The 26,477-nt window shown below is 48.3% G+C and overlaps 1 protein-coding gene across 6 annotated transcripts in view; it reads left to right on the top strand.

Annotated features, from left to right (window-relative positions):
- Positions 1-26,477, top strand: part of LOC148511641 (E3 SUMO-protein ligase ZBED1-like) — a 40,547-nt gene that overhangs the window by 5,521 nt on the left and 8,549 nt on the right. For 3 of the 6 annotated variants that reach the window (XM_088482954.1, XM_088482952.1, XM_088482953.1), the window contains exons 2-4: positions 16,456-16,526; positions 17,811-18,073; positions 21,134-21,198. In XM_088482954.1, coding sequence (XP_088339080.1) covers positions 16,478-16,526; positions 17,811-18,073; positions 21,134-21,198 — 377 coding nt within the window. In that variant the 5' untranslated portion in view covers positions 16,456-16,477. Of the gene's footprint in view, positions 1-16,455; positions 16,527-17,810; positions 18,074-19,030; positions 19,062-21,133; positions 21,199-26,477 lie in introns of those variants that run through there. The other 3 variants (XM_088482955.1, XM_088482956.1, XM_088482957.1) reach the window with 2 other exon arrangements.

The raw sequence follows: 26,477 nt of genomic DNA, 5'->3' as shown, positions 1-26,477 counted from the left end.
CCGACAGGGGTGAAAATCCTGAAGCTACAAAAGGTAAGTATAGCTAACCTTTGTTTTTACCCCCTATCCCTAACCCTCCCTTCGGGCTGTCTAACCCTAACCTCCCCCTCTAAGTGCCTAAACCTAACCTCCCCCCCCCCTCCCCGCAGCCTAACCCTAAGTCTCCTGGGGGGTGCCTAACCATAACCCCCCTTCCCCTAGCCTAACCCTAAGCTCCCTGGGGGATGCCTAACCCTAAGTCGTCGTTCCCCCCCCCCCCCCCGGGAGCCCCTAACCCCCCCCCCCCCCCTCGGCTGTCCGCGCCCGGCTTACCTTCGGTCGGTAAGCCGGGTGTCGGGCTCCCGGCGTAGGTCTAATGACAGACGTCGGGATTTCGATGCCTGTCATTAGTACCTTGCCGGGATTAGACAGTCGGGAAGCCGGCGGTCGGGATTTCGTCTGTCGGCTTCCCGACTGTTTTCCGTTTGCAGAGAGGTAAATGAAACTGGCGACAACAGTAAGGATAGATTGCAGTAAGGAGATGGAGAGAGGAAGGCCAGAGAAGAGGAGATTGCAGTAGTCTAGGTGGAAAATACAGATGTGTCCTCACTTGTCTTTGCTGCAGTCGAGTCAAACAACTCTCTTGGTGCGCCTGGTACCGTGAGACTCTGCTAGCGCTGGGCTTTTTAATTTTTTTGCTGAAAATGTGTCTAAGTTGCAATGCGATGTTACTAGACCGCTTCAGGAGACACTGCTGATTAATATGATACGTGACACTTGTATATCTGTGTGCGACTTAAGTCTCTCAATCAGCATGCCAAGTGCTACCATGCAGCGGCCGCAGCTTTTATCCACGCCAAGTTCCGTTTACTATCTCAGTAGCGCACAGATACACAAGTGTCACATAACAAAGTAATCAGCACAGTCTCCTGGTGCTTCCTATGCGCATCACATTGCGACTAGGACGCATTTTCAGCAAAAAAGACTCCCGGCACTAGTAGAGCTGCATGGAACCTGACTGCTCACTCACACCAGGCATATCATGCTGCATGGCATATTGAGGCTTGATAGTGTTCATTCTAGGTCCAGCGCCGGACCTAGATAGGGGGCACTCCTGTGCGCGCCTGGGAAGGTGTTGTGACCACAAGAAAAGGGGGCATGTCTTTAAGACGCGCCCCCTTTTCGGCCCTCTTGGGGGCGTGCCTGGCACTTACGGACTTACAGCTGCCCCCAAGCGCTGCTGACTCAGTGAATGGATGCCGGGCGCATGCATTCACCAGCGGTGACCGATGCACCGCTATTTTCCCTACCTACTGGACACTGTGACCCGCATATGGGGACGGCATTTGGCAGGCTGTTTTAGCAGCGTCCATTCACTGAGTCAGCAGTGCTTGGGGGCAGCCCGGCATGTCCGTAAGTGCCGGGCCCGCCCCCAAGAGGGGCTAAAAGGGGGCGCTAAGAGGGGCAGGGCGCATTCTGCCCTTTAAAAATCGGGCAGGGCACCCCGCTAAAACAGCCTTTTGGAAACGCTAGCTTGATGTATGAGGGTACGTCTGTAACAAGCGCATGATTGAAAGTTTTGGTGGCATCCTAGGAGAGATAACGACTGATTCTAGAGATCTTACAAAAGTGGATGCGGCAAGGGAGTGAATGTGGGGAGAGGGGAGACGAGGGGACCTGAGAGAGTGCGGTGCTTTCAGCAGATAGAGTATGGGAGGGACACCTCATTGCAGCCTACTACTGAGATCCAGGCAAAATCAAATACAAATGTTTATTTCTACTTCAGGGTCCATAGGGTATCCACAGGATACCTTGGGGTATAGGTGATGACGTCAGTCTTCAGGCACCACAGAGTTAAAGTTTTCAGCCTCCCAGGATGCATCTGGGTCCCTCTCCTATACCCCGCCCCCGGGCCAAGGCATCTCCGTTTCGTCGGTGCCTGGCCAGAGTCGGAGGCACTGTGCAGAGGGGGGCTATGAAGAGCCCCTGAAGTTTCTTTTAAAGGCAGCGCTGGCTGCACATCTGGGAGTACAGCATGGACAGTCAGTACTGACGTCCATGCCGTCTCCCCTACACCCCGCCAGTACCAGAACGCCGGTACTGATCCGGGGATGCTGGTAGACATCTGGGGTCACGGCTAGCGGTGTCCCAAGATGTTTTGGACCATGGCCGGATCCAAGGGGATGCAGGTAAGCAGCGGGGTCCCGCGGTGGGTCCCCGCTGGTCACATGGTCCTGAGTCCCCAGGCAGGGGGCTCCCTGGGGACTGGCTGCAGCGTGGAGCCAGGCGACCAACCTGCGCTTCCACTACCCCCTGGGACAGCGGGCCGCTGCTGAGCGGCATGCGCTGCGGCGTCCCAGGGGTTAAATGCATGCCAGGGGAGCGCGCTTTCCCTGTCTCACAGCCGGCGCCTCCCCTGCTGCACACAGCCTCTCTGCTCTGCCTGATTGGCCACAGTGTGTCAGCTGTCCTCCCCAGGCCGGCCTCCTTCATCTTCTGCTCGGTGGCCATCTTTAAAGCATGGTGAACACTGCTGGAAGCCTGTGAGCGGTGGCATTGCGGTCTGGGTCCCCCAGCATACCTTTCCTCTGTTTGTCACAGGTCAGTGTATGCAGCGCTGAGTCCTACCAGCCTGAGGGTCTGAGTAGTTGAGAATCAGCGCTAATAGTGCAGGGATTTGTTTCTTCTGCATTGTATGTGACTGAACTGCTAGCCTGCTGTCTGTACTTTCACTTTCTACTGTCAGCTTTATTACTGTCCCTGATCTTGCTCTGCTCAAAGCCCTTGCGGTGTGCAGGGTGTTATTCACACTATACCAATACGTATAGGTGTGAGTGTCACATACTTACCATCATGTCTGAGACTGATTTTCCTCTCCAGCTCATGTGTACTAAATGTAAGGTACCAATAGCGGAGGGGTAGGGTAACGCGGAGGGGTTATGCCCCCAGTGCCTGGCACTGTCACGGCCGATTATGGTCACGGTCCCGGTACAGGAACCTCCCTGGGCTTGTTTCGCTAAGGCGCTTACAACCCTTGTGGGCCAGCTAGCTCCGCCACCTGCGTTTACCCAGACGGGTTTGTCCCAGCAGTCAGTGGTGTCATCACCCATGCGGGAGTTCCCGAGACAATTGATGGTACCCCACAGTCTCCCTGTCCCTTCCCAGGTTTCTCCGGAGCCTGCGTGGGTTAATACTCTTAACTACATCGGTTCAGCATTTGTCCGATGTTTTACAGGGGGAGTCTGTGTTGCGGCCTCTTAACGGCCGGTGGCGTCTTTATCTGCTCCTTATGGGGATGACGATGAGACGTCAGATCATGGGGAGATTCTGGATCTATCTGACCAAGAACCTCTCCGTACCAAAGAGCCGGACGCTAAGTCCAAGGTGTATATCCCTGGTCTTATTCGAGCGGTCCGCTCGGCTTTAGTTATTAAGGATATTGATCCTTTGGTGGCCACATTCATATATGCCTTTTTAAGGATATTAAGGGTGAGGCTACGGTGTTCCCTCTTTCTGATCAATTAGTGGATCATTTAGAGGAGGCGTGGAAAAATCCAGGTAAACGGTTTCAGCCCCAGAGACGCTTAGCCGTGGCTTATCCGTTTGCGGTCAATTATTTTTCTAAGCGGGAATCCCCTACGCAAGTGGATTCACATGTCACACGCCTAGTCAAAAGTGCCACATTGCCTATGCCTTCGATGTCATCCTTGAAGGATGTCACTGACCGCAAGGTGGAGATCTGCCTCAAAGCCGTTTATTCCCTTGCAGGGAAGCATCCAGACCGGCTCTGGCCGTGTGTTGGGTAGCCAGAGCTATGGAGCGCTGGGCGGATAATTTGGAGGCGTCTTTGGACTCTGATTGTTCGGCTGAACAGACCGAGTTGGTGGGCAATCTCCGAGACTCGGCCACTTACATTAATGAAGCGGCCTTAGATATTTGTATGCTCACCTCTAGGATCTCCTCTGCAGCCGTGGCTGCTCGTCGCACCTTATGGTTGCGTTCTTGGAAAGCGGACGCGGATTCCAAAAAGGGATTAGAAGGTCTGGACAGGTACTATTTGGTCCAGATCTGGACAAAATTGTAGTTACGTTGGCAGCAGCAAAATCTGCATGTCTTCTGTCTGCTACGATTCTTTCTAGTGCTGGTGGGTCGTCCTTTTGGCCTCACAGGGCCCAAGGTAGGCCTAAAGTACAGTCCTGTCCACGGCAGGCTGGGGCCAAGAAATTGTCCAAGCCCAAGAATCAGGTCTGGAGTACCAGATGTCCGGCTCCTAGGTCAGATAACAAACCTGCGGCCTGACGGTCCAGGCCTCCTTTTGTGGGACCCCAAAGTGGGGGGCGCCTGCTTCAGTTCGCCCGGTGCTGGTCGCAGTGCATGTTCCAATTTCCCAGAGGGGCCTGGGTTTCTATTCCATTCTATTTTTGGTGCAGAAACCCAATGGGTCTTACCGTTCAATACTAAACCTAAAGGCGCTCAGCAAGTCCTTGAGGGTGCCTCTGTTTCGGATGGAGACCCTGCGGTCCATTTTTCTGGGGACTACATGGTGTCATTGGACATCCAGGACGCTTACCTGCATGTCCCTATTCTTTTGCGCCATCAGCAGTTCCTCAGATTGGCAATCTGCAACGAACATTTCCAGTTCCGGGCACTGCCTTTTGGCCTGGTGACTGCTCCACGGGTATTCACCAAGGTCATGGCGGTCATGGCGGCTCTCCTGCGGACGCAGGGAGTCCGACTGTTGCCTTATCTGGACGACCTCCTGTTGATAGCGGGGTCTCCAGAGTTTCTTTTACACCATCTGGATCTGACGATTGCGGTACTGCAACGTCACGGCTGGTTGACAAACTGGCAGAGGTCCACTCTCACCCCGTCTCAGAGGATCCTGCACCTCGGGGCCTTATTGGACTCCAGGCAGCAGTGGATCTTTGTGACGGAGGAAAAGATCCTTGCTTTGTAGTTGAGGGTGCGCAGTTGTCTGCAGTGTCGTCGAGTGTCGACACACTTGGCAAAGAGATTATTGGGCTCAATGGTGTCGGTATTCGACATGGTGGAGTACGCCCAATTTCACTCCAAACCTCTGCTGCTATTGATCCGGTCCAGATGGAATGGATTGCCTCAGTGTCTCAAGTCCCAGACGATGGGGCTCACTCCGGATGTTCGCCTGTCTCTAACCTGGTGTTTGCAGACGCCCGTTCTGGGTGGCGAACTGGGTCCTGTTAACAACGGACGCCAGTCTCCGGTGCTGGGGAGCTGTCACGGGTCCACACTTGTTTCAGGGCAGGTGGACTCGGGCGGTAGCGGAGCTTCCAATAAACATTTTGGAGCTCCATGCGGTGTCAAGAGCTCTCCAGCGGGCACAGCCGGTTCTCCAGGGTCACCCTGTGCAGGTCCCGTCGGACAACGCCACCACAGTGGCCTATTTAAACCAGCAAGGAGGAACCGGGAGAGTGGTCTTTATACCAGGTCGTCTTTCGGAGTCTGGTGGACAAGTGGGGTCTTCCAGAGATAGACCTCATGGCGTCCCGGCACAACAACAAGTTGCCGGTGTACGGGTCTCGAACATGAGACGAAAAGGCGTCTCTGGTGTATGCCCTGTCCGTCTAGTAGATGTTCCAGTTTGCCTACCTTTTCCCATCGTTTTCCCTTCTTCCGCGGGTATTACGGAAATTCAAATCAAGAAGGAGGTACGCTACTGTTGATAGCTTCCGAGTGGCCCAGACGGCACTGGTTCTCCGACCTCCAGAGTCTGTCAGTAGACGTTCCTCTGAGGTTACCATTACGACCGAATCTGCTGTCATAGGGTCCTTGTCTTCACCCGGACCTGACTCGGTGTGGCTGTTGAAATGGTCATGCTAAGGTCCAGAGGGTTTTTCTAGCTCCGTGGTGCAAACCATACTAAGCTTGTAAACCTTCCTCGGCAAGAATCTACCATCGTGTGTGGCATACTTTCTTCCGGTGATGTAGACCTAGAGGTTATTCCCTTAGGGAGTTCCGCCTGTCTAGGGTGTTGGCTTTCCTACAGGCTGGACTGGATCATGGGCTTCGCCTGGCTTCTCTGAAAGTGCAGGTGTCTGCCCTGTCAGTCTGGTTTCATCGTAGGATTGCTGCGCTCTCTGATGTGCACACCTTTATGCGAGGTGTTCTTCGCATTCAGCCACCTTTTGTTCCACCGGTGGCGCCTTGGAATTGGGCTGTGGTCCTGAGAGTTCTCTAGGGACCGCCGTTTGAACCACTGGACTCAGTGGACTTTAAATGGCTTACAGCTGAAACCATATTCCTTCTGGCCATTGCCTCGGCCAGACGGATGTCGGATTTAGGGGTTCTCTCTTGTAGACCCCCTTTTCTGAATTTTCATAGGAATAGGGCGGTGCTTCGCACTCGTCCGGGATTCCTTCCCGAAGTGGTATCCAGTTTTCACATCAATGAAGAAATTGTTGTGCCGGCTTTCAATTCACCTGGACTTTCAGTGGGTGACGCCACTTGGGGTGTTGTGCGGGCATTGAGAATTTATGTTGACCGCACTTCTTCTTTTAGGAAGTCAGACGCCTTGTTTGTCCTCTATGGCTTCCGTAAAAAAGGTTGGCCTGCTTCAAAGTAGACTTTGGCAGGCTGGATTCGTATGGCAATTTCAGAAGCTTATCTTCATGAAGGTCTTCCAGTTCCCTCCTTGGTGAGGGCTCATTCCACTAGGTCTGTGGGTCCTTCGTTTGCAGCTAGACGTGGTGCCTCTGCAGTTCAGATCTGCAAGGCTGCTACGTAGTCTTCTGTCAATACCTTTGTGAGGTATTACGCTTTTGACATCTTTGCCTCTCAGGATGCTTCCTTCGGGCGGCGGATTCTCCTCTCAGCACAGGAGCGTCCCCACCCTTAAAGGATACTGCTTTGGGACATCCCCAAGGTATCCTGTGGATACCCTATGGACCCTGAAGTAGAAAATATGAGATATGGTAAGAACTTACCCTTGTTATCTCTATTTCTACGAAGTCCATAGGGTTCCACAGGACTCCCGCCCTGTCGCACCTGTACTGCAGATGGGCTTTACTCTGGTCACCGTTTTTTCCGTCTCCCTATGGTGAGAATGTGATTCTTGTGAGTGTCCAGATTTTTTTCTTCTCTCTCTTTCTTCTCCTCCTCCGGCCTATGGCTTGTGACGTAACTGAGATGCCTTGGCCCGGGGGCGGGGTATAGGAGAGGGACCCAGATGCATCCTGGGAGGCTGAAAACTTTAACTCTGTGGTGCCTGAAGACTGACGTCATCACCTATACCCCAAGGTATCCTGTGGAACCCTATGGACTTCGTAGAAATAGAGATAACAAGGGTAAGTTCTTACCATATCTCATATTATTCATTTCTGAGTACCCCTAAAATGTTGCTGTCTCCAAGGTGTATGACAGTTAATAAAACCAATTTATGAAAAACAAACACTCTACCTATTTCTGCCAATGCGATTATCCACCTGTGTATACTGTGTGTGACTGCACGTGGAAGCCAATCCACAGTCCAGTGTTGAGCTATTATCACTTTACCCAAAAATGTTAAGTTAAATACAAATTTAAACTTTCTAGATCCCCATTTGTTCCTTCATGTCTAGACCAACCAATTATTTATTAAGATGATGGGGTATCTTTTCCCGTTTTACAGATACTATCCCAGACGGAAGTCCAGAGGCTTAGAGGACATTCCTAGATCATTTATAGAAAAGGACCTAGGGGGTCCGTATATCTTGGGGCATCCTGCAGGGGTATGCGTGGCCTTCGGTAACCATTGGAGGAGAGTGAGCCTCTGTATGCAGAACATGGAAATTAATTTGTTGAAATCGATTAGGGAGTATAATATCTTTAGTCCTCCCCAGTGCTTGATTCCATTCTCCATCCATGTCATAGTTGGAGGCATTTAAAAAAAGAAATGGTGTTTGGTAAAGAAAGTACAAGTTTGTATTGGTCAAGTGAATTAAGACATCCAGCTTCATAGGTTTTACCAACACTGGAGTTAAAACTAATTTAGGGAATTTCCGAGTGAACTAAAGTGGGGTGTTATACAACATCTATTGGGACACATCATAATAATTTCTGTATCCCACACCAAGCACCCCATTCATTTTCACTTGCCTAATTCCACTCATGTGCATGTTCCCTGCTCCTTGATTTTTGAGGACTATCTTCTAAACCTTGGATGTAGATAAAGTAAATAGAAATAAAATACCAACCAATCAGCTCCTAACTGTAATTTTTTTAAACACAGCCTGTGACATAGCAGTTAGAAGCTGATTGGCTGGTACCGTATCTTCATTCCCCTGATCTCCATCCAAGGCTTAGTAAATAGACCCCTTAGTGCTGCATGATTTTAATTTGCCGGTTTCTCTTGTGTAACACGCTGTTGTGATGGTATCTCATCTGCATACTGAAGCCACTGGCATTAATCTGAAATCGCAAATGAGATGGAGGAGGCAGCTTGAAAATGATTAAGAAAACATGCAATTCGGAGGTGTATAGAAAACCTGACATAGTTATTTTTGTTTTTTGGAAAATGAATGAGAAACTGTTAATGGTGACAGATGCTTGCATGTTTTTTTTCTAAATATTCATAGACCCGTGAAATTAAAATAAACTCTGAAATATAGGTTTTCTTTTCCCTTTAATATTATACCTGGAATTATGACAATAAGCATAATGAACGTAGTCATTGGTTTTCGGTGGGAAGAAATTTGGAATGGTAAAGGGAAATTATAGACTTATTTTAAGTTTTACAAGTTTGCCATTGTGACTATGATGTCATCAGCATGAGTATAAAGACTGCTTTGTCTGCAGTGTTGACAGTTTGCCTTTATTAGCTGACGTACTCGTCAAGCCAAAAGCTATTTGCCAGTGTGGATACAGGGCCTGATTCAGAGTTGGGAATAGAGGGAGATATCTCTCTCAACTGATCATCTTGGTGAAACCATGCTGCACTGCAGGTGGGGAAGATTTAAAATGTGCAGAGAGATTTAGATTTGGGAGGGAGGTGTCCAAACTGACATCTAAATTGTAGAGTAATAATAAAGCTGTGCAGTATTTGTGGGCTACATGTAAAAGCAGCCAGTATTTACCCTACATGCAAAAAAAATGTATGTATTTACACCCCTTGCATTGCAATATGGTTTGTCCAGGTTCACAGTTAAGTGCTATCTCTCTCTATTCCCAACTCTGAATCAAGCCCTCTGTTCTATGCAACCTAAGCTGCAGACTATCTAATACAGCGGCTACTAGGCTTCATCCTGGGACTTTTAATTCTGGATGTCAGATTCTGGACCTATTGTCCAATTACTGCAATAAACATACATGTACAGATAACTAAGGTAATGTTGTCTGATTAATTCAAACCGGTACAGTGGAACGCCATTCATAAATACCCATAAACATGTATGTGTTGCTGAATTTTTGAATTTAAGCATCTGAATAAAACGAAATGGTCCTGCCAAATATTAGACTTGCACGAAATGCTGGCACAGATGAATATAACTAGGATTTCCTATTCCCAGTGTTTTATTCATTGTTTGTTTGACCATTTCAGTGTTTATTATGTTTTTTTTGTACATGCCCAAATAGTGTATCAGCATTAACTAATAAATATTTAGCCTAAAAAGGTTGATATTTTTTAGATAATGCTGAATCACTTTGTTTTGGCATTTATTCTAAACCGGGAGACAGTGGAGGGTGTAAGGAGTTAGGGATAGGGTCATGGGCGACAGGGGAGAGAGGCGAGAGTGCCAGGGGGGACACACTTCTCGGCAGTATGTATTTTGATTTTCTTTTATATTATACTGCCCCCCTGGTCTCCACCTCCTGTATAATGGAGTGGGGCACCTTTGTGTTAATGAGCTTTGTGATTGGCAGCGAGCACTACTGATCAGGACCACACTGGGGAGACTTCCTACACTTTTATAGTCACTTTAATAAAGTTCCAATCCCACCTCCCCTAGATCTGCTTCACGCACTACCCCATTATAGAAGCAAAGCAGCTTATGCGCTTACGCTGGGCATACACTATACAATTATCTGTCAGATATCTGTCCAATCTGGCTGGTTGGAATGAAAACCTGGTAATGTATGGAAGCAAATGACAGTCGATCATATGGTTTTAAACACTGAAGAAAGGACAAAAAAAATTTTCAACTTGGTTACATTTGTCTGTTTTAACCAATTTGTCTGAACAACCATTTTTTGCTATTTTCCAGTGTTTGTGAGCAAATGGATGATTGTCATTTGCTCCCATACATTACCAGGTTTTCATTCCAACCAGCCAGATTGGACAGATATCTGACAGATAATTGTATAGTGGATGCCCTGCTTTAGTGTTGCATTATTACTGCCATCTGCAGTGGAATCCTGTCCCCCCGTGCCTGGATGGTGGTTGGCGGTGATGATCTAACAGTAAGCAGGGATCCATGTCTGGTAACAGAGCAGCACATCTGGATTCTATAGGAGTGGAGCCACGGTGTTCGTAGGATGATTCGCTGAAGAGGAAACACCGACCGCCAATCAGATTACAAGCTTTCAGTTGCAGTCGGAAATGCCAGGAAATCTTCCCTCTACATTTCTAGACTTGCCTGGCACCCCATAAAAGTGGGCAGGAAAATTTGCACTGTCAGGGGTTCCGTAACTGGTTGATACGTGCACAGCCAGGTGACGCCGGTGGCACATCACCAGCGATTGTATTCCCATAGAGCTTTGCATTTGTTTCACAGAGTTCTGCATTTGTTTGGCATTACGATTGTAGATTTGGATTGAAAGCTGCAACAAGAAAGGTTAATTTATATTGCTCTCTAGTCTGGTTGGGGTAGGACTGGGAATATGAAAAGGCCAGATTCCACCAGCGGAACATGCAGAATGATGCTCCACTCGGCAGCGAGCCCTGCGTACCACAGTTATAGGAGTAGTACAGGGAATTATTTTTTTCCTAGAGCGAAACCATTTATTTGATAAACTTTGACCTTCAAACATCCGAGTTAATATGTTGTTTGGCTACGACAGGGATTAGGTCTCTGTAAACAGATTGCTCCGGGATAAAAGCATCACATGTTGTGTTGTGCACAATCCCCCTTTCATTGCAGCATCCGTGACTGTTGTAGACAGTTTACGTTTGTGGAATAGACCGTGGATCTGCTGCACATGAAGCTCACCAGTGGTGAGAATCCTCTTACACACAGCTGTGAATGGTATTTTGATCTCTTTCACTTAAGGCACTAAACACAGATAATCTCTATCACAATTGCGGCCATTTAGGGCGTGCCTCATCCATGCCAGAGTACTAAAGATTATTCTTTTCACGTTTAATTAATACGATTTACACGTCTGCATTTCCCTTCCCCTGCTGTGCAATCCATCGTGGAGTGAGGGGCAACCATGATGCAACTCTGTCTTACAGGAGGGTTTCTAAGATAAGGTATCGGGGGCTCATTGAATTCCTACAGATGGGAAATGCATTACAAAAGTAGAAGCAATGGCACTCTCCATATTAAAATGAAAACACAATGGGCTTGATGCTGAGCTAGAAGTGAATTTGGCATACATTGCGTAAAAGAAGCGCGAATAGCGAAAACGTGTCTATTCTTCCATAGGCAGGGTTGTGTGCATCTCAGTGTGTACATATGGGCCTGCTTTGTGACTAGCCATCATTATCCGTGCAGCCTTGGACCTACCCTGTACCTGGTGCAAAGATAGGCCGCCAAACAGCTGCCTATACCCTCACATAAAGGTCCGTACAGGCTGCTTTGTATGTACACCGCCTCCCTGCACTTTGTCTATGTGATAATACACACATTACAGCCATGTGCCGTCTCGCTTTATTTGTAATGGTGCGTACACACTGGGCGATTAAAGTGGACGACTGAACGATAACGATATCGTTATCGTTCAGTCGTCCACTTTATCGTCCATGTTTAACACAAAAAAGATGAACGATGACGACGACGCGCGTTCCCGCGGGTCGTTCGTCATCCTCGTTCATCGGGCTGACATGCAGGCCAACCTGACGACCTCGTCAGGTTGCTGCATGTCAGGGAATGGGTGAGAGAGCCCGGCGCTGAACGATATCGCTAATGATATCGTTCAGCGGCTGTGCTCAATGTCATGAACGACATTGAGCACAGCCTGCCGGGGACACACTAGACGATATCGCTCAGGGAGCATATCGTCTAGTGTGTATGCACCTTAAGTGTAGATGCCATCAAATTGGGTATGAACTGCATTGCCCGTACTTGGCTTACGCCCATTTGCGGAGCATGCACAATGGGAACACAGGCAAAAATGATAGATGAGGGCTTTATAGGTTAGTGTGAGGGGTTTGTATTGGGTTCTCTATATTGTAGAGCTGCTAATGGTCCTAATAGATGGTTACCTTTTCTGTATCTCTTTATACTTATGCATCTGTGGCTTCTCCATAACCAGATGCAAGCAAATATGTGATAGTAGGGTTGGCATAAAAAACATATTTAAGTACTAAGAAATCTTTTAAAAAAACAAAAACACAGTTGCAATATAATAAGGTGATATTGAACTTCACGTCCCATAATCTTGCAACAAAACATTTTTATAGCCGGCACATGAGTAACTATTAAGGCCTCCACACACGGTCCGATTTTTTTAAAAACGATGTGGCCGTTTTCGACCGTTTGGAACGACAAATCGTTTAAAAAGTGCTGTCTGGGCATGATAACGATGCCGATGCACACTGTCATTGATCGTGGTCACTGATCAATTGAACCTGCAAAAAAATATCGGCCTATCGTACACGATTTGTCACACATCGTTACGTGTATATGCACGATGAGCGATACGATATGTTGTCTCTTTTCCTGGCCACTCCCCTCCACTATTTTGTTCCAGCATCGTGAGGTTGTTTGCTGCAAATTATATATCGTTAACGATCTGCAGTCGTTAACGACCCATCTATATCGTTTGATCGTTTGTACAATCGTTCCATGTGTAGGCACAATATCGTTTGTTTGGGAGTGTAAAGGAATTCAAGGGAAATCGCAAATGAGATTGGATCGTTTGCAAATCGTACCGTGTAGTAGGCCCCTTTAGGACTCCAAGCAAAAGGTTTGCTCAGTCTGAGGAACCAATGCACTGATTTGCTACACACCCAGAAACGGGCGAGAAGCTGCTGACTGGGAGCATGTGATGTGAAGCTTACCAGTCCCGCAGTGTGTAAATACTTTACCAATACAATGTTCTCCCCAGGAAACTCTGCCTTCCGGGTGGCATTAAGAAGTAGCCGGGTGTGGGCAGTGTAATGTGGCTGGACACAGATATCATTTGTAAAGACTCTTGCAGATATAATCCATTTGCTGGCTGGACACAGATATGGTGTAATGGTTAGCATCATTGCCTCACAGCATTGAGGTCATGGGTTCCTAACTGTGTGGAGTTTGTATATTCTCCCCATGCTTGCGTGGGTTTTCTCAAGGCATTCCGGTTTCTTCCCACAATACAAAAATATACTGATTGGTTAATTTGCTAACGGCAAAAAAACAATTGTGTATGTGTGTACACATGGCAGGGAATATAGATTGTAAGCTTCACTGAGGCAGGGACTGATGGGAATGACTAAAGCTTGGCACACACTATACGATCCTGGATCGTGGCCGACGGAACGATACACACTAAACGATGTATTGTGCGGCCGCACAATATATCCTTCAGTGGTCACATCCAGGAGCAAGGTATCGTTCAAGATATCTTCTGATCGGCCTGCACTGGAGGCCGATTAGTAGATGCGATCAACGAACTGCGGGAGCGCGCAATACGATGTGCCCGATATTTTGACCCGATCCTCCATATCAGACAACATCTCGTCTAGTGTGTACCCAGCTTTAATACTCTCTGTAAAATGCTGCAGAATATGTATGTACTGTATAAATAAATGGGAATAACTAAATAAAATACTGTCCATCAATGCACGCTGAGAAAGAGTGTGTGTCTTTAATCTTTGTCTACCCTCTCCAATGTTCTCTCTTTCCAACCCGCACCCTGCCTCCTAGAGATGGGGGAGGGAACTCTGTCTGTCACAGTAACGAAAGCGCAGCGAGACTCTGATTGTAGCCGTTAAACACCTGGGGGTAAATTTACTAAAGTTCGATTTCGATAAAATTGACTGAAATCAAATTTAAATCAAACTGCAAAATCCCTCAACAAATCCCTCTTTTACTAATATTCGATTTTGCATTCGATTTTCAAATCGAATTCGATTTTGAACGTTTTTAAGAAGGGATTTTGTATTCAGTTTATGAAATCCCTACCAAAATCGAACCTCAAATCCCCATTAAAATAGAATGCAAAATCGGACTCAACTTCGTCATTACTGAAGCACAAATTGACTGTCTCTCATTTTTCTATTCATTTGGGGATTTTAAATTTTGATTTTGAGTTCGATTTGCGAATCGAATGTTAGTAAATTAAGGGATCCTATATTTGACTATGAAAAAACATTGATGTTTTGCCTTTATTCGATTTTGAGTGAAATTACGTTTTCTATTAGATTTGACATTCGATTTTGGATTTAGGAAATCTCCAATATTAAAATCGAATGGAAAATGGAAAAAAAAACGAATGGCAAATCGAACAGAATCCAAAATCATTCTTTAGTAAATATACCCCCTGGAGCAGGATAGTGCCAGGTGGAGCACACGTGATATTGGTCCTGGTGAGAACTCATGCCCCATTACCTGCAACGCCGCCGCCGATGCCCACAATGCCACCGCCAATGCCCTGCTACTGCCGCCCTTGTCCCAACTTTACCCAATACCGATGCCAGGCAGCATCGGTATTGCCCGCTACAGCCGCCCTCATCGCAAAAATGCCCGCTACCGTTGCTGCTACTCCCACAGAGTATCAGTACAGCACTGACAGTGACAGCCGGATACAGGGCCTGATTCAGAGGTGCACGCTGTTTGCGTGCACTCGCTCTGAATCAGGCCGTACCTTTTTTTTTTTTTTTTTTCCTCCAGGCCACTCACACAGCTGTGCGAGACCCTGCGGGAGGGTCTCGGTTCCCGCAAGCCCGAGTGGACTTCCTGCTCTAGTCCACTACTGACGTCACGAGTGATGTCAGTAGGGCCGTCCACAAACGGCAGGCGTTCGCCTGCGTTTGTGCAGCCACCCCCTTTCACCGCCTACAAAACGGGGCGAGCTGTCAAACCGCATCGACAGCCGCCCATCTTGTAGTGAGCAACGGAGCTGCCTTTGCTCGCTGGGGCTCACGCATGCGTACAGGGCCAAACATCGACCCACTTGCGAGCGCAATGCGCTCGCGGGCGGGTCTGAATCAGGCCCACAGTCACTGTCAGTGCTGTATCTGATGCTGCCCAGTGCCCAATCACATCTGCTTCAGTTGGGCGTGCTTTGATGTGGGCTGAAAGCACATCCCTATCACTGAGGCATTTCTATAGGTGCTGCATCTTCTGCTATAATAGCAGGAGACCTATATAGCTGTGCTATTATTCAGTGGACTAATAGCTTCAATGCGCAGCTTGGCCCAACCCCCCACTTCCTATCTTTTACTATACTCAGCGGGAGGCACCGTTCTCGGCACCTCCTAAACACATTTTACACTGTAAAATGATTAGAATAATATAAAGCAGATACTTTTGATACAGAATATGTCATACATACCTTTTTTGTATTATTTTAATCATTTAGACGGGAGGCTCTGCTTCCCCTGTCTGCTCCTCCCTCATTACAAAACAATGTAAATATTAAATTTTGCACTTATTCGATTAGCATTTCAGGTGCTCCAAGTATACTGCGATTTTATAGCACATCGTATTTCTGGCGCATCTGACCCTGGTACATGCAAGGGGAGTGACCTGTAGTTGCTGACTTGTGCATGTGCCCAATGGTTAATAGGTCACAAAAAAAAGGCCCATTCTATGTTAGATTGGGCTCTAGAAACCCAGTGCCTCATGAATATTGCCCATGCCTCTCTGGTCACAGACTACCTCCATGCTGTCACTAGTTCCTAGTGAATTGATCAGCTACATTCCACCTCTGCAGCGTGTAAGTGGCTGGTACTGATAGCCCCTTTGTTTGTACAGACTGGGTGTGCGTCACAGACACTGATTTCGATAGGGGGTCTTTGGTAAGACTAGATTGCCCTCATGGTTTGATCATTGCCTCCCACTGATTATAACGGCATGAGCAATTATCTCTCATTTTCTGAAAAGATCATCGTTGATGGTGAACGTTTTATCACAATGGATATCTAATAAATCGTGCAGATATGACCGCCAGTACACGTGTCCTTAATCGCACCATTAGCACAATATGGTATATTTTCTGCACAATAAAGAGATTGCATTGTGGCTGTCATGTATTGTTGGAAATGAGAACAATTCGGGTATAATTACTCGGCTCGTGATTATGTCCTTGCTCTGATTAGCTTTTGTTTCACACAATGAATGATTTGCAGACTATAGACGAGCTGCGTTTCCTCCGCAGGTGCCTGGACATTAGTCAGACGATGCAGGCCGCAGAAGAGGCCTGCGCCCAGCTGGAAGATGAGTTGCTCTGTGAGTTGATCTTTTTTTTATCATTTTCTAGTGTGGTTTGCTGTAATAGATAGGGACCAAGCAGTGGCTTTGGAAGGGGTGAGCTGAGGACATGTAAAACCAGATAACAGGCATTGTTCTGAGTAAAACACAATTAGCTATGTGCTACCACCACAGTATTAGATTAGGAAGTAGGATAATCTGTACAGATCACCCAACAGTTGCTGCAGAGATAAAATTGCCACAGTGAAGACCGTTGAATTAATATTTGCTTGTCGCCTGCAAACTGTTTATATGATCTGTGCATATATCCTTGAGAATACAGAATTTCACTTCACTAGGGGCCTGTGGATCTCAGTGATATGTCTGGTACTTGTGGTGTTATAGGCTCAGGCTGGTTCACAGGGGATAGGCTTTACACTGTGGGCAAGGGCTTGCCATAGAGCCGTTACCACGCCTGTAATATGGCGCAGCTACGCATAGATTTTGCATAGAAAACCCAGTGGGATATGGCCACTATCAGCAGCCCTGGGCTCAGGGGTGGAACAGTCCAATATCCGTCCCATAGCCAAATTTGGGTATCAGCCTGACAGTGCCACTGTAACCTCCAGGGCCCCCTGGTCTCATCTGAAAGGCTTGGTTGGCATGAACCTCTGACATTACAAGCACTTCCCATTATTAGGAGGTTCCAAACTCTCAGCTTTCATTTCAGACAGACCCAGCAATTAGTATGGTCACATTGGTGGTAACAGTATCCTTTTATTTGGTTTGCTGTCAGAATGGTGTAAAATGTTATTGTTGCAGAAGAGTCATCCATTAACTTATAGCTCTAATCCAGCCATATTTATGCTGGGTACACACTAGACGATTTTATGAACGATTGCCCGATTCTGACGCATCAGAAGAACTAATCGTTCCTATCGTTAGTGTGTATGCACTATGTCACCGACTATGTGCGCTCCCGCGCTTCGTCAGTGACATCGTCCTTCAGACCGGCATGCATTTCGTTAGCGGGGGCCATGCTGCCAAATGCAGCATGGCCCCACCGTCGTTCCGATGCTGCCGGCATTGACAAGTGTGCATGCCGGTACCCCCCCCGGGTCCTGTCGCTAGCGATATCGCGCTGGCTACACAACGTTTAATGTGTACCCAGCTTTAGTCTGTCTCTCTGTGTGTTTGAGATATAATATATATATAATTCGGGAATAACATACAGTGGCTATAGCTGGCATGACATCTCCTAGATTGCCTACCTATTCCTTGTGTATTTCTTATGCCCCTCTTTCCCTCTGCATTGTGTTGCAGTCTGTGAGGATTGCCGCTTGTACTTTAGAGACTCCTGCCCACAACATGGAGCTCCAACGTTCATCCTGGACACTCCTGTTCCAGAAAACGTCCCTTCTCGCGCTCTGCTTTCTCTGCCGGAAGGGCTGGTGGTCAAGGAAAGATCCCAGGGAGGGTTCGGTGTTTGGTGTACCATCCCGATCATTCCACGGGGCTGCATATTTGGACCATACGAAGGGGATATCTTTGTGGAGCGGAACGAGTGCACCATTTACTCCTGGGCGGTATGGATTCCTCTTGTATTCCTGTCACTTCTAAGCCCGGCAGACTTTCTTATAAGTGAAATGACTGTACTATGGGCCTGATTCAGCATGGATAGCAAATTGCAACTGCGTGCACAGATTGGACGATTGTTGCATGCGTAGGCACCGCACTGCACGTGCGCGGCAATCGCACTACGATTACAGACCAACTGTGGAATCCATAGCAGAGTGAGTGACAGGTATTCAGTGTTTGGGGGTGGTGACGGGGGAATGGTCGTTGCATGGGCGTGCATCAATTAGCCACTGCAATTGCCTACGCAGTGCGTGCGACGGGACTTGCAAATTCGGAAACAGGTCGGAGCTGCTGTAATTGTGCGTGAGGGGCCGATGTGCTTCGATGGTACAGATGTTTATGCAGCACAGCGAGGTATTACGGATATGGGAAGGCAGCAGTGGGCGTCTCTATGCTGGCTGAGCGGTTGCAGATATTAGCATATTTTCACAGCTTCACTGCACGCGATTACGCAGTTGCGATCGCAATAGCGATCCGTGCTGAATCAGGCCCCGTGTACTCTTTTTATATAGTGTAGGGCTTCCCAACCACAGTCCTCAATGCACACTAACAGTCCAGGTTTTAAGGATAGCCATAATTGAGCACAGGTGTCTTAATTAGTACCTCAGTTATTTTGATTTACCATCTGTGCTCAAGCATGGATATAACTAAAACCTGGACTGTTAGTGTTCCTTGAGGACCCAGGTTGGGAAACACTGATATAGTGACTCAAAAGCTATATGTGCGCAAGGTTTCCCACTAGCACTAGTGCCTACCCCATAACATGACCCCTTCCATCAAGTACAAAATGCTCTGCTCCTGGACTTCCCACCTAATGTATGATTGCAGTCACCTGTGTTGAACTAGGTAATTGATGAGACAGGTGTTTCACACAGGTAGGTGCAATTATAAATAAGACGACAGTACAGGAGCAGAGCATGTTGTACCTGATGGAAGGTGTGCTAATGTCTAATGTGCCTCTGCCATAGGACAAATCTGCTGGTTCTTCTGAAGGCAAAGCATCAGGATTTTAAATTGTTGGATTTTTTTTTTTTTTTAGTCAGTTGGGTTATTGCTCTGATTGACCAGTTCTTTATATAAATTTGATAAGCCAGTAATTTCAGTCATAGATCTACAGCAGTGGTTCTCAAACTCTGGGCCTGATTCAGAGCCGCTCGTAAGCGGCCGCTCGTTCGCTCTGAGGGATGTTCGCACAACTGCGCATGCGTATGGTTCGCAATGCGCATATGCAAACCAGTCATTGCGGTCGGAAATCGTGCGCTCGTAAAATGAGGGGCTGCTAATTTGAGTGACAGAATGTACCGTTTGTGGGTGGTAACAGGGGAAGGTGCTTGAAAACGGGGGAGTGGAGATCCGAACGCAGGCGTGCCAAACGGTCAAAACGGGCGTTTTAAGGGTGTGCATAATTAACAAAGCAGCGTCATCGACCACGTCACTTGGTTGTCTCTTAGCCTGAACTGTTCGCATGATTGCGGTAGGATAAACCTACCACAAGCACTGCGAGCAGTTCAGATGCCTTTCTATGTACTCGATTAATCAAATAAATAGCGGAGGTGACGTAGGATGCGAGCGGCCAGGGGGGCGTCTTTACAAAATTGCGAGCGCATGTTTCGTTCGCTCAGTCAGACATAGAGGCGTCAACAGACCGCAAAGAGCGAGCGCTCAATTTAAATAGCCGAACGAGCGAGCGCAAATAGCGTCCGGCTCTGAATCAAGCCCTCTGTCCTCAGGACCCCTGACAGGTCACATTTTCCAGGTTACCCAGCAGGAGCACAGGTGTAATCATTACTCACTGACACATTTTAAAAGATCCACAGGTGGAGCTAATTATTTCACTTGTGATTCTGTGCAGAGACCTGGAAAACATGCACTGTTTGGCGTCCTGAGGGCCGAGTATGAGAACCTGTGGTGTACAGTATATAAATAAATGTTCAATGTTAGCAATATATATTATTATTATTATTACTACCAGGTATTTATATAACATACACATATTGTGCAACGCTTAACAGAGAATATTTGGCCATTCACATCAGTCCCTGCCCCAATGGAGCTTACAATCTATATTCCCTACTACATGTACACGCCTGCATACACACACACACACTAGAGTTAATTTTTGCTGAGAGCCCAATAACCTACCAGTATATATTTGGCGTGTGGGAGGAAACCGAAGCACCTAGGGGAAACCCACGCAAGCACAGGGAGAATATACAATCTCCACACAGATTGAATATATATTATACTGATGCCCATGTATACGTCATAAGATATTCATATACAAGTGTCCCATATTAAATTAATCAGCACAGTCTGCTGGCGCCTTCTAGTCACATCGCATTGTGACTCAGACGTATTTTCGGCAGAAAAGAAGCCTAACGCTAGCAGACTAGCACGGGACCTGACTGCTCACTCACCCCAGGCAAGTCGTGCTATTGAGGCTAGATTTATGAGGACACATCTGTATGTGACGTTTTTAGTTTTCTACATAATGTACAATGAGCCTGATTCAGTCACATCTGTGGCCACTTTTCCATCTGACCACAGCAGCCTGCTCGCTACCTTATGTTAGTGAGAGTATCCATCCGTCTCTGCCGAATAAACGCCCGTCTTCATGCTGGTGGCCGGCTAAACCACGCTTTTTCTGTCTGCAGCCATCATTATTAGTAATGGGACTTACCCATGCTGGGTGGAGATGACCCTTCTCCGTCCGAACGCCCCAAACAAGTTCGGAACCCTGCCTACACGCCCATGACGTGTAATCCATCAATGAGCGGATCATTCCATCCGCTATCTCAATCTCCTGCCATGTGCGTAGGTATGGAGAGGCGCACATCTGCGATTGCTCTCTGCAGCGCCTGCACAGTTTGGACTTGCCGCCCACTCTGAATCAGGTCCAATATCAGCGTATTATTAGCAAAGAAAAATAAAAAGTGACACCATGAGATGTGAAATCTAATACTAAATGTATTACATTTCTTTATTGTGTATTTTATTTCTTTATTCAGGTCCGAGACAACAAATCCTATTTTTATATTGATGCCAGTGATGACTCCAAAAGCAGTTGGATGAGGTAAGCTGTATGTGCCATCACTAACATGCACCTAAGAGGGAGGTTCTTGCAGTGAAAACCGTGGAGAAGTGGGCTAGTGGAGCAGTTGCACATAGCAACCAATCATCTTCGAGGTACCATTATTCAAGTACCTTCTATAAAATGGTAGCTGATTGGTTGCTAAGGGCAACTGGTCCACTTCTCCATTCTTTTCACTGCTTGATGCATGAACCCCATAATTCTATAAAGTCTATAATATACGGAAGCCGTTTTGGAGAAGAAACGCTATATAAATAAACATTATTATTATTATTATTATACAGTATTATATAATCTGCTACAGAAGCAGAGCTGGGAATGGTTTGGGAACAAGGCCTGCATAAGACAATGGTTTCTACTTTACAGTAAGTTTCAGGTTGGAGATAAATAACAATTTCAAAGACTATAAAATTTTACATTTAAAAATGTATTGACTGGTGTCAGCAGCGCCTTCAGCCACTACTCACACCAATGTCCCTGTGTGCCCTGTGCACAGATTGCTGTGTAGCCTATCCTGTACAAGTGAACACGGGCCCAAAACACCTCTCTCCCACCCCTTACTGGCTCCGTGCTCACCTATCTGTTGCATTGATGATGTCAATAATTGTTGTTTCTACTCCAGGGTCCTTAGGGATCCGCAGGGATACCTTGGGGTATAGGTTGGGCTTTGTCCATGGGCATCACATAATTGAATTCTTCATCCCAGGATGCAGAGTCGGGTCACCGCACAGGGGGGCTGTGTTTTTCACAGCCCCTGAAGATTTTCAAGAGCTGTAGCACGGACAGTCCAGCGGAAGTCCGTGCTACCGCTCCGACACCCCCACAGGCTCTAAAACCTGTGCTGCCACTGGACCACCAGGGATAGGGGGCTGGAGCATTCTGGACACGCTCCAGAATCCCTGGGGTTAAACTCCTGGCAGGGAGGGAGCCTTCCCTGTCGAGCGCAGGAGGCCTCTCCCCCGATGCTTGGGCCTTCTTTTCTGAGGTTGGCGGGCTGAGACAGCGGTCCTCCCACCAGGCCCGCCTCCTCTGCTTCTCTAGGCGGCCATTTTATTGTCTACATCGCTGGGAGCAGAGTGCATGGAATACAATCGGGAAGCCGGCTGCCTTAATACCGGCAGCCGGCTTCCCGACTGTCATATCCCGGCGAGGGATGAAATGCCGGGCGTCCTAGATGTAGATGCCTGACATTTCCCCGACGCCAGGAGACCGGCGCCCGGCATCCCGATCGAAGGGATGCCGGGCGCCGTGAGCGGACAGCCGCAGGGTGGGGTGGGGGTGGGGTTAGGTTTAGGGCTCCCTGGGGGGGACTTAGGGTTAGGCACCCCCCCGGGAGGGTTAGGGTTAGGCTAGGGGGAGGGAGAGTTAGGGTTAGGCACCCCCGGGGGGGCTTAGGGTTGGGCACCCCCCCGGGGGACTTAGGTTCAGGCAGCGGGGAAGGGGGGGATTAGGGTTAGGCACTTGGGGAGGTTAGAGTTAGGCACCCCTAAGGAGGGTTAGGGGGTTAGGTTAGTATATACTTACCTCTCCACGATCGGGATTTCCAGCGCTGTCGGGCTTCCGCTGCCGGGAACTCTGCTGTTGTCGGGCTGTCACTGCCGGGAATCGAACCGCCGGCCATGGGGCCGGCGGTATTTCATACCGATTCCCCTTGCATACCTCTCCTCCAGAAAGGTCGGGATATGCAGGCGCTGTTTCCTACCAGACTTTAGGTCTGGTTAGTAGAAGCTAGCTCGATTGTGCAGGTGTTTTTTCTGCATTGATGTGTGACTTGGTGCTAGCGCTGTCTGCTTGCTTTCCTTCTGTCAGCCATATTTGCTATCCCTGTACTTTCTCTGTCCTTGCAGTGCCAGTGCTGTTGGGGTGGGTTTTGGCCTCACAGTTTATTACTGCAAGGTGGGTCACATACTAAGATGTCTAGGAGTGAGGATTCTGTGTCCTTGGGTGCACCCCTCCTGTTCTCCTTCTTCGGGTGTAAAAAAGGTGTGGGGGAGGGGGCAGTACTCGAGAATGGTTTATGTACTACATATTTAGCCATTCCGGGTACCTCTGCTGTAACAAGCATTTCACAAGATCCTCCCTGGGCTTGTTTTGCACAAGCTTTGAATGTCCTAGTCTAGTGGATAGGTTATCTGCCCCCACTGCGTTCCCTCATTTGGGGTTCCCACAACAGGCGGTAGTCCCCCCGTACTGGAGGTACCGGGACAGATGGTGGTAGCACAGTGCCCCTCTCAGCAGGTTCCTTCTCAAGCGGAACCTGTTTGGGCAAACTCTCTGTCTGCCACGGCTCAGGATCCATCTGGACCTGCTAAAAGACCTTTATATTCCCGTCTACACAGTATGATGAGGATGACATGTCATCTTATGATGGTGAGATTCTGGATTTGTTTGACACTGACACCCCTCACTCGAGGGCGGAGGTCAGGTCTCAGATATATATTCCAGGTCTCATACGGGCCGTTACTGACGACAACCTCCCTGCAACGCCTACGTATGCTTATTTTAAGGATGTTAAGGGTGCTGCAGCAGTTTTTCCCCTATCTGGTCAGCTAGTGGATCACTTGGAGAAGGCGTGGAAGTCTTCGGGGAAGAGGTTTCAACGTCAGAAACGTCTGACCAGTGCATACCCCTTTGCAGAAAATTATTTTACTAAATGGGAGTTTCCCTCTCAAGTGGATTCTCATGTAACGCACTTAGTGAAGAGCGCGACATTACCTATGCCATCCATGTCCTTTCTGACTGACACTACAGTAAGGTGGAAGTGTGCGTTAAGTCTATCTATTCCCTCGCTGGAGGGGCCGCCAGACTAGCTATGGCAGTCTGCTGGGTGGCCCAGGCCATGGAAAGGTGGGCGGACGCATTGGGGGCATCTTTGCTGTGGAGGCTACCAGTGAACAGGTTGTGTTAGTGGCTAATCTCCGGGATTCCATTACTTACATTAATGAAGCGGCCTTGGATTTTAGCCTACTTACTTCTAGGATTTCCGCAGCGGTAGTGTCTGCCCGCCGCTCCTTGTGGTTACGCTCTTGGGTGGATGCTGAATCCAAAAAGGGCTTGGAATGCTTACCTTATAATGGTCAGGTCCTGTTCGGGCCCGTTTTGGATAAGATAGTAGACACAATGGCGGCAGCCAAATCTGCATGTCTACCTTCAGCCCCGACTACATCTGGGTCTAGGACCCCGTCCTTTCGACCCTATCGACACCAGGGCAAGCCTAAGGTGCAGTCCTTTCCGAGACCTTCAGGCACCAAAAAAGGCTGTCAAGCCCAAGAGACAGGCTTGGAGTACCAGATGTCTGGCCGCCAAGCAGGACGACAAACCCTCAGCCTGACAGGCTGGGCCTCCCCTTGGGGGACCCCAAGGTGGGAGGCCGACTTCTGCAATTCGCCAAGTGCTGGTGTCACACCACCACAGACACTTGGGTAAGGGAAGTGGTATCTCAGGGCTAAGCTCTCTCCTTCTGCAGACTGTCTCCTCATCAGTTCTTCCCAGCAGGCCTTCCGTCAGATCCAGCTCTGGAGATCCAGGAGGTGGTGCATTCTATGCTCCATACGGGAGTCATAGTGCCTGTTCCGGTACCTCTAAGGGGGACAGGTTATTACTCCAACCTTTTTCTGGTTCAAATGCCAAACGGGTCATACAGACCTATACTCAACCTCAAGTCCCTGAACAAGTTTCTAAGGGTCCTTTGGTTCCGGATGGAGACTCTGCATTCTATTATTTTAGGTATGGAGCCTGGGGATTTTATGGTGTCTCTGGATATTCAGGATGCCTACCTGCATGTCTCCATTGCCAGGGCTCATCAGCGTTACCTCAGATTTGCGGTACTAGATCACCATTACCAGTTTCAGACTTTGCCGTTTGGCCTCTCCACAGCCCCTCGGGTGTTTACAAAGGTAATGGCGGTCATGGCGGCCCACCTGCGACTACAGGGGGTACGCCTGTTACCCTACTTGGACGACGTTCAGCTGTTGGCAGGGTCTCCAGAAGTGCTTCACAGCCATCTGCAACTGATTATATCAATGTTGCAGGCTCACGGTTGGCTGGTGAACTGGAAGAAATCCTTCTCAGAGGATGGTCCATCTGGAAGCATTGGTGGACTCTCTGCAGCAGAGGATCTTCTTGACGGAAGAAAAGATCTCCATGTTGCAGTCCAGGATACGCAATTGCCTTCAGAGTCGCCAAGTGTCTCTTCACTCTGCAATGAAGTTACTGGGTTCCATGGTGTCGACGTTCGACATAATGGAGTATGCCCAGTTTCATTCCAGGCCTCTGCAGATGTTAATCTTCTCCAGATGGGATGGGATACTCCGTCAGATAAAGACACAAATGATCGTGCTCTCTCTGGAGGTGCGCATGTCTCTGACTTGGTGGTTGCAGAAGTCTCATCTTAACAAGGGATGTCCGTTTTGGACATCAGACTGGGTCCTGCTAACGACGGATGCCTGTTTTTGTGGCTGGGGCGCTGTGACTGGTTCACACATCTTTCAGGGACGGTGGACGTCAGCAGAATCTGCCCTGCCGATCAACACATTGGAGCTTCGGGCAGTGTTCAGAGCGCTGCAACATGCAAGACTCATTCCGCATGGAAAACCTGTACAAATTCAGTCAGACAACGCCACCACAATGGCTTACATTAACCGTTAAGGTGGAACTCGAAGTCAGGCGGCCCTAAAAGAGGTGTCTCGCGTTCTTACTTGGGCGAAGAACAATCTCCCAGTCATCTCGGCGGTCTTCATTCCGGGAGTACTCAACTGGGAGGCAGACTTCCGGGGGATTGGTTTCTTCACCAGGAGGTATTTCAACTCCTGGTGGACAAGTGGAACCGTCCTGACATAGATCTCATGGCCTCCAGACACAACTGCAAGCTGTGGGTGTACGGATCCTGAACAAGAGATGCAGAGGCTCTTCTGGTAGATGCTCTGTTGGTACGGTGGACCTTCCAGTTTGCGTACCTGTTTCCTCCGTTCTCCTTTCTTACTCGAGTACTTCTAAAGTTCAAGCAAGAAGGCAACAAGATCCTGGTAGTGGCTCCTGCATGGCCCAGACGGCATTAGTACTCGGATCTTCAGTGTCTCTCAATCGACACTCCGTTGCTGTTGCCTCAACGCCCGGACCTGTTGTCTCAGGGTCCTTGCCTTTACCCGGACCCGGGTCGTCTGTCTTTGACGACGTGGCTCTTGAGACTTCCCTCTTAAAGTCTAAGGGTTTCTCCAGATCTGTGGTGAATACCATGCTCCGAGCTCGGAAACCTATTTCAG

The sequence above is a fragment of the Taudactylus pleione genome, unplaced genomic scaffold, assembly GCF_031769625.1.
Source record: "Taudactylus pleione unplaced genomic scaffold, aTauple2 ptg000301l, whole genome shotgun sequence".
Classification (NCBI taxonomy): Eukaryota; Metazoa; Chordata; class Amphibia; order Anura; family Myobatrachidae; genus Taudactylus; species Taudactylus pleione.
The sequence above is the reverse complement of the archived record's forward strand: the minus strand, read 5'-3'. Positions and strand labels throughout refer to the sequence as shown.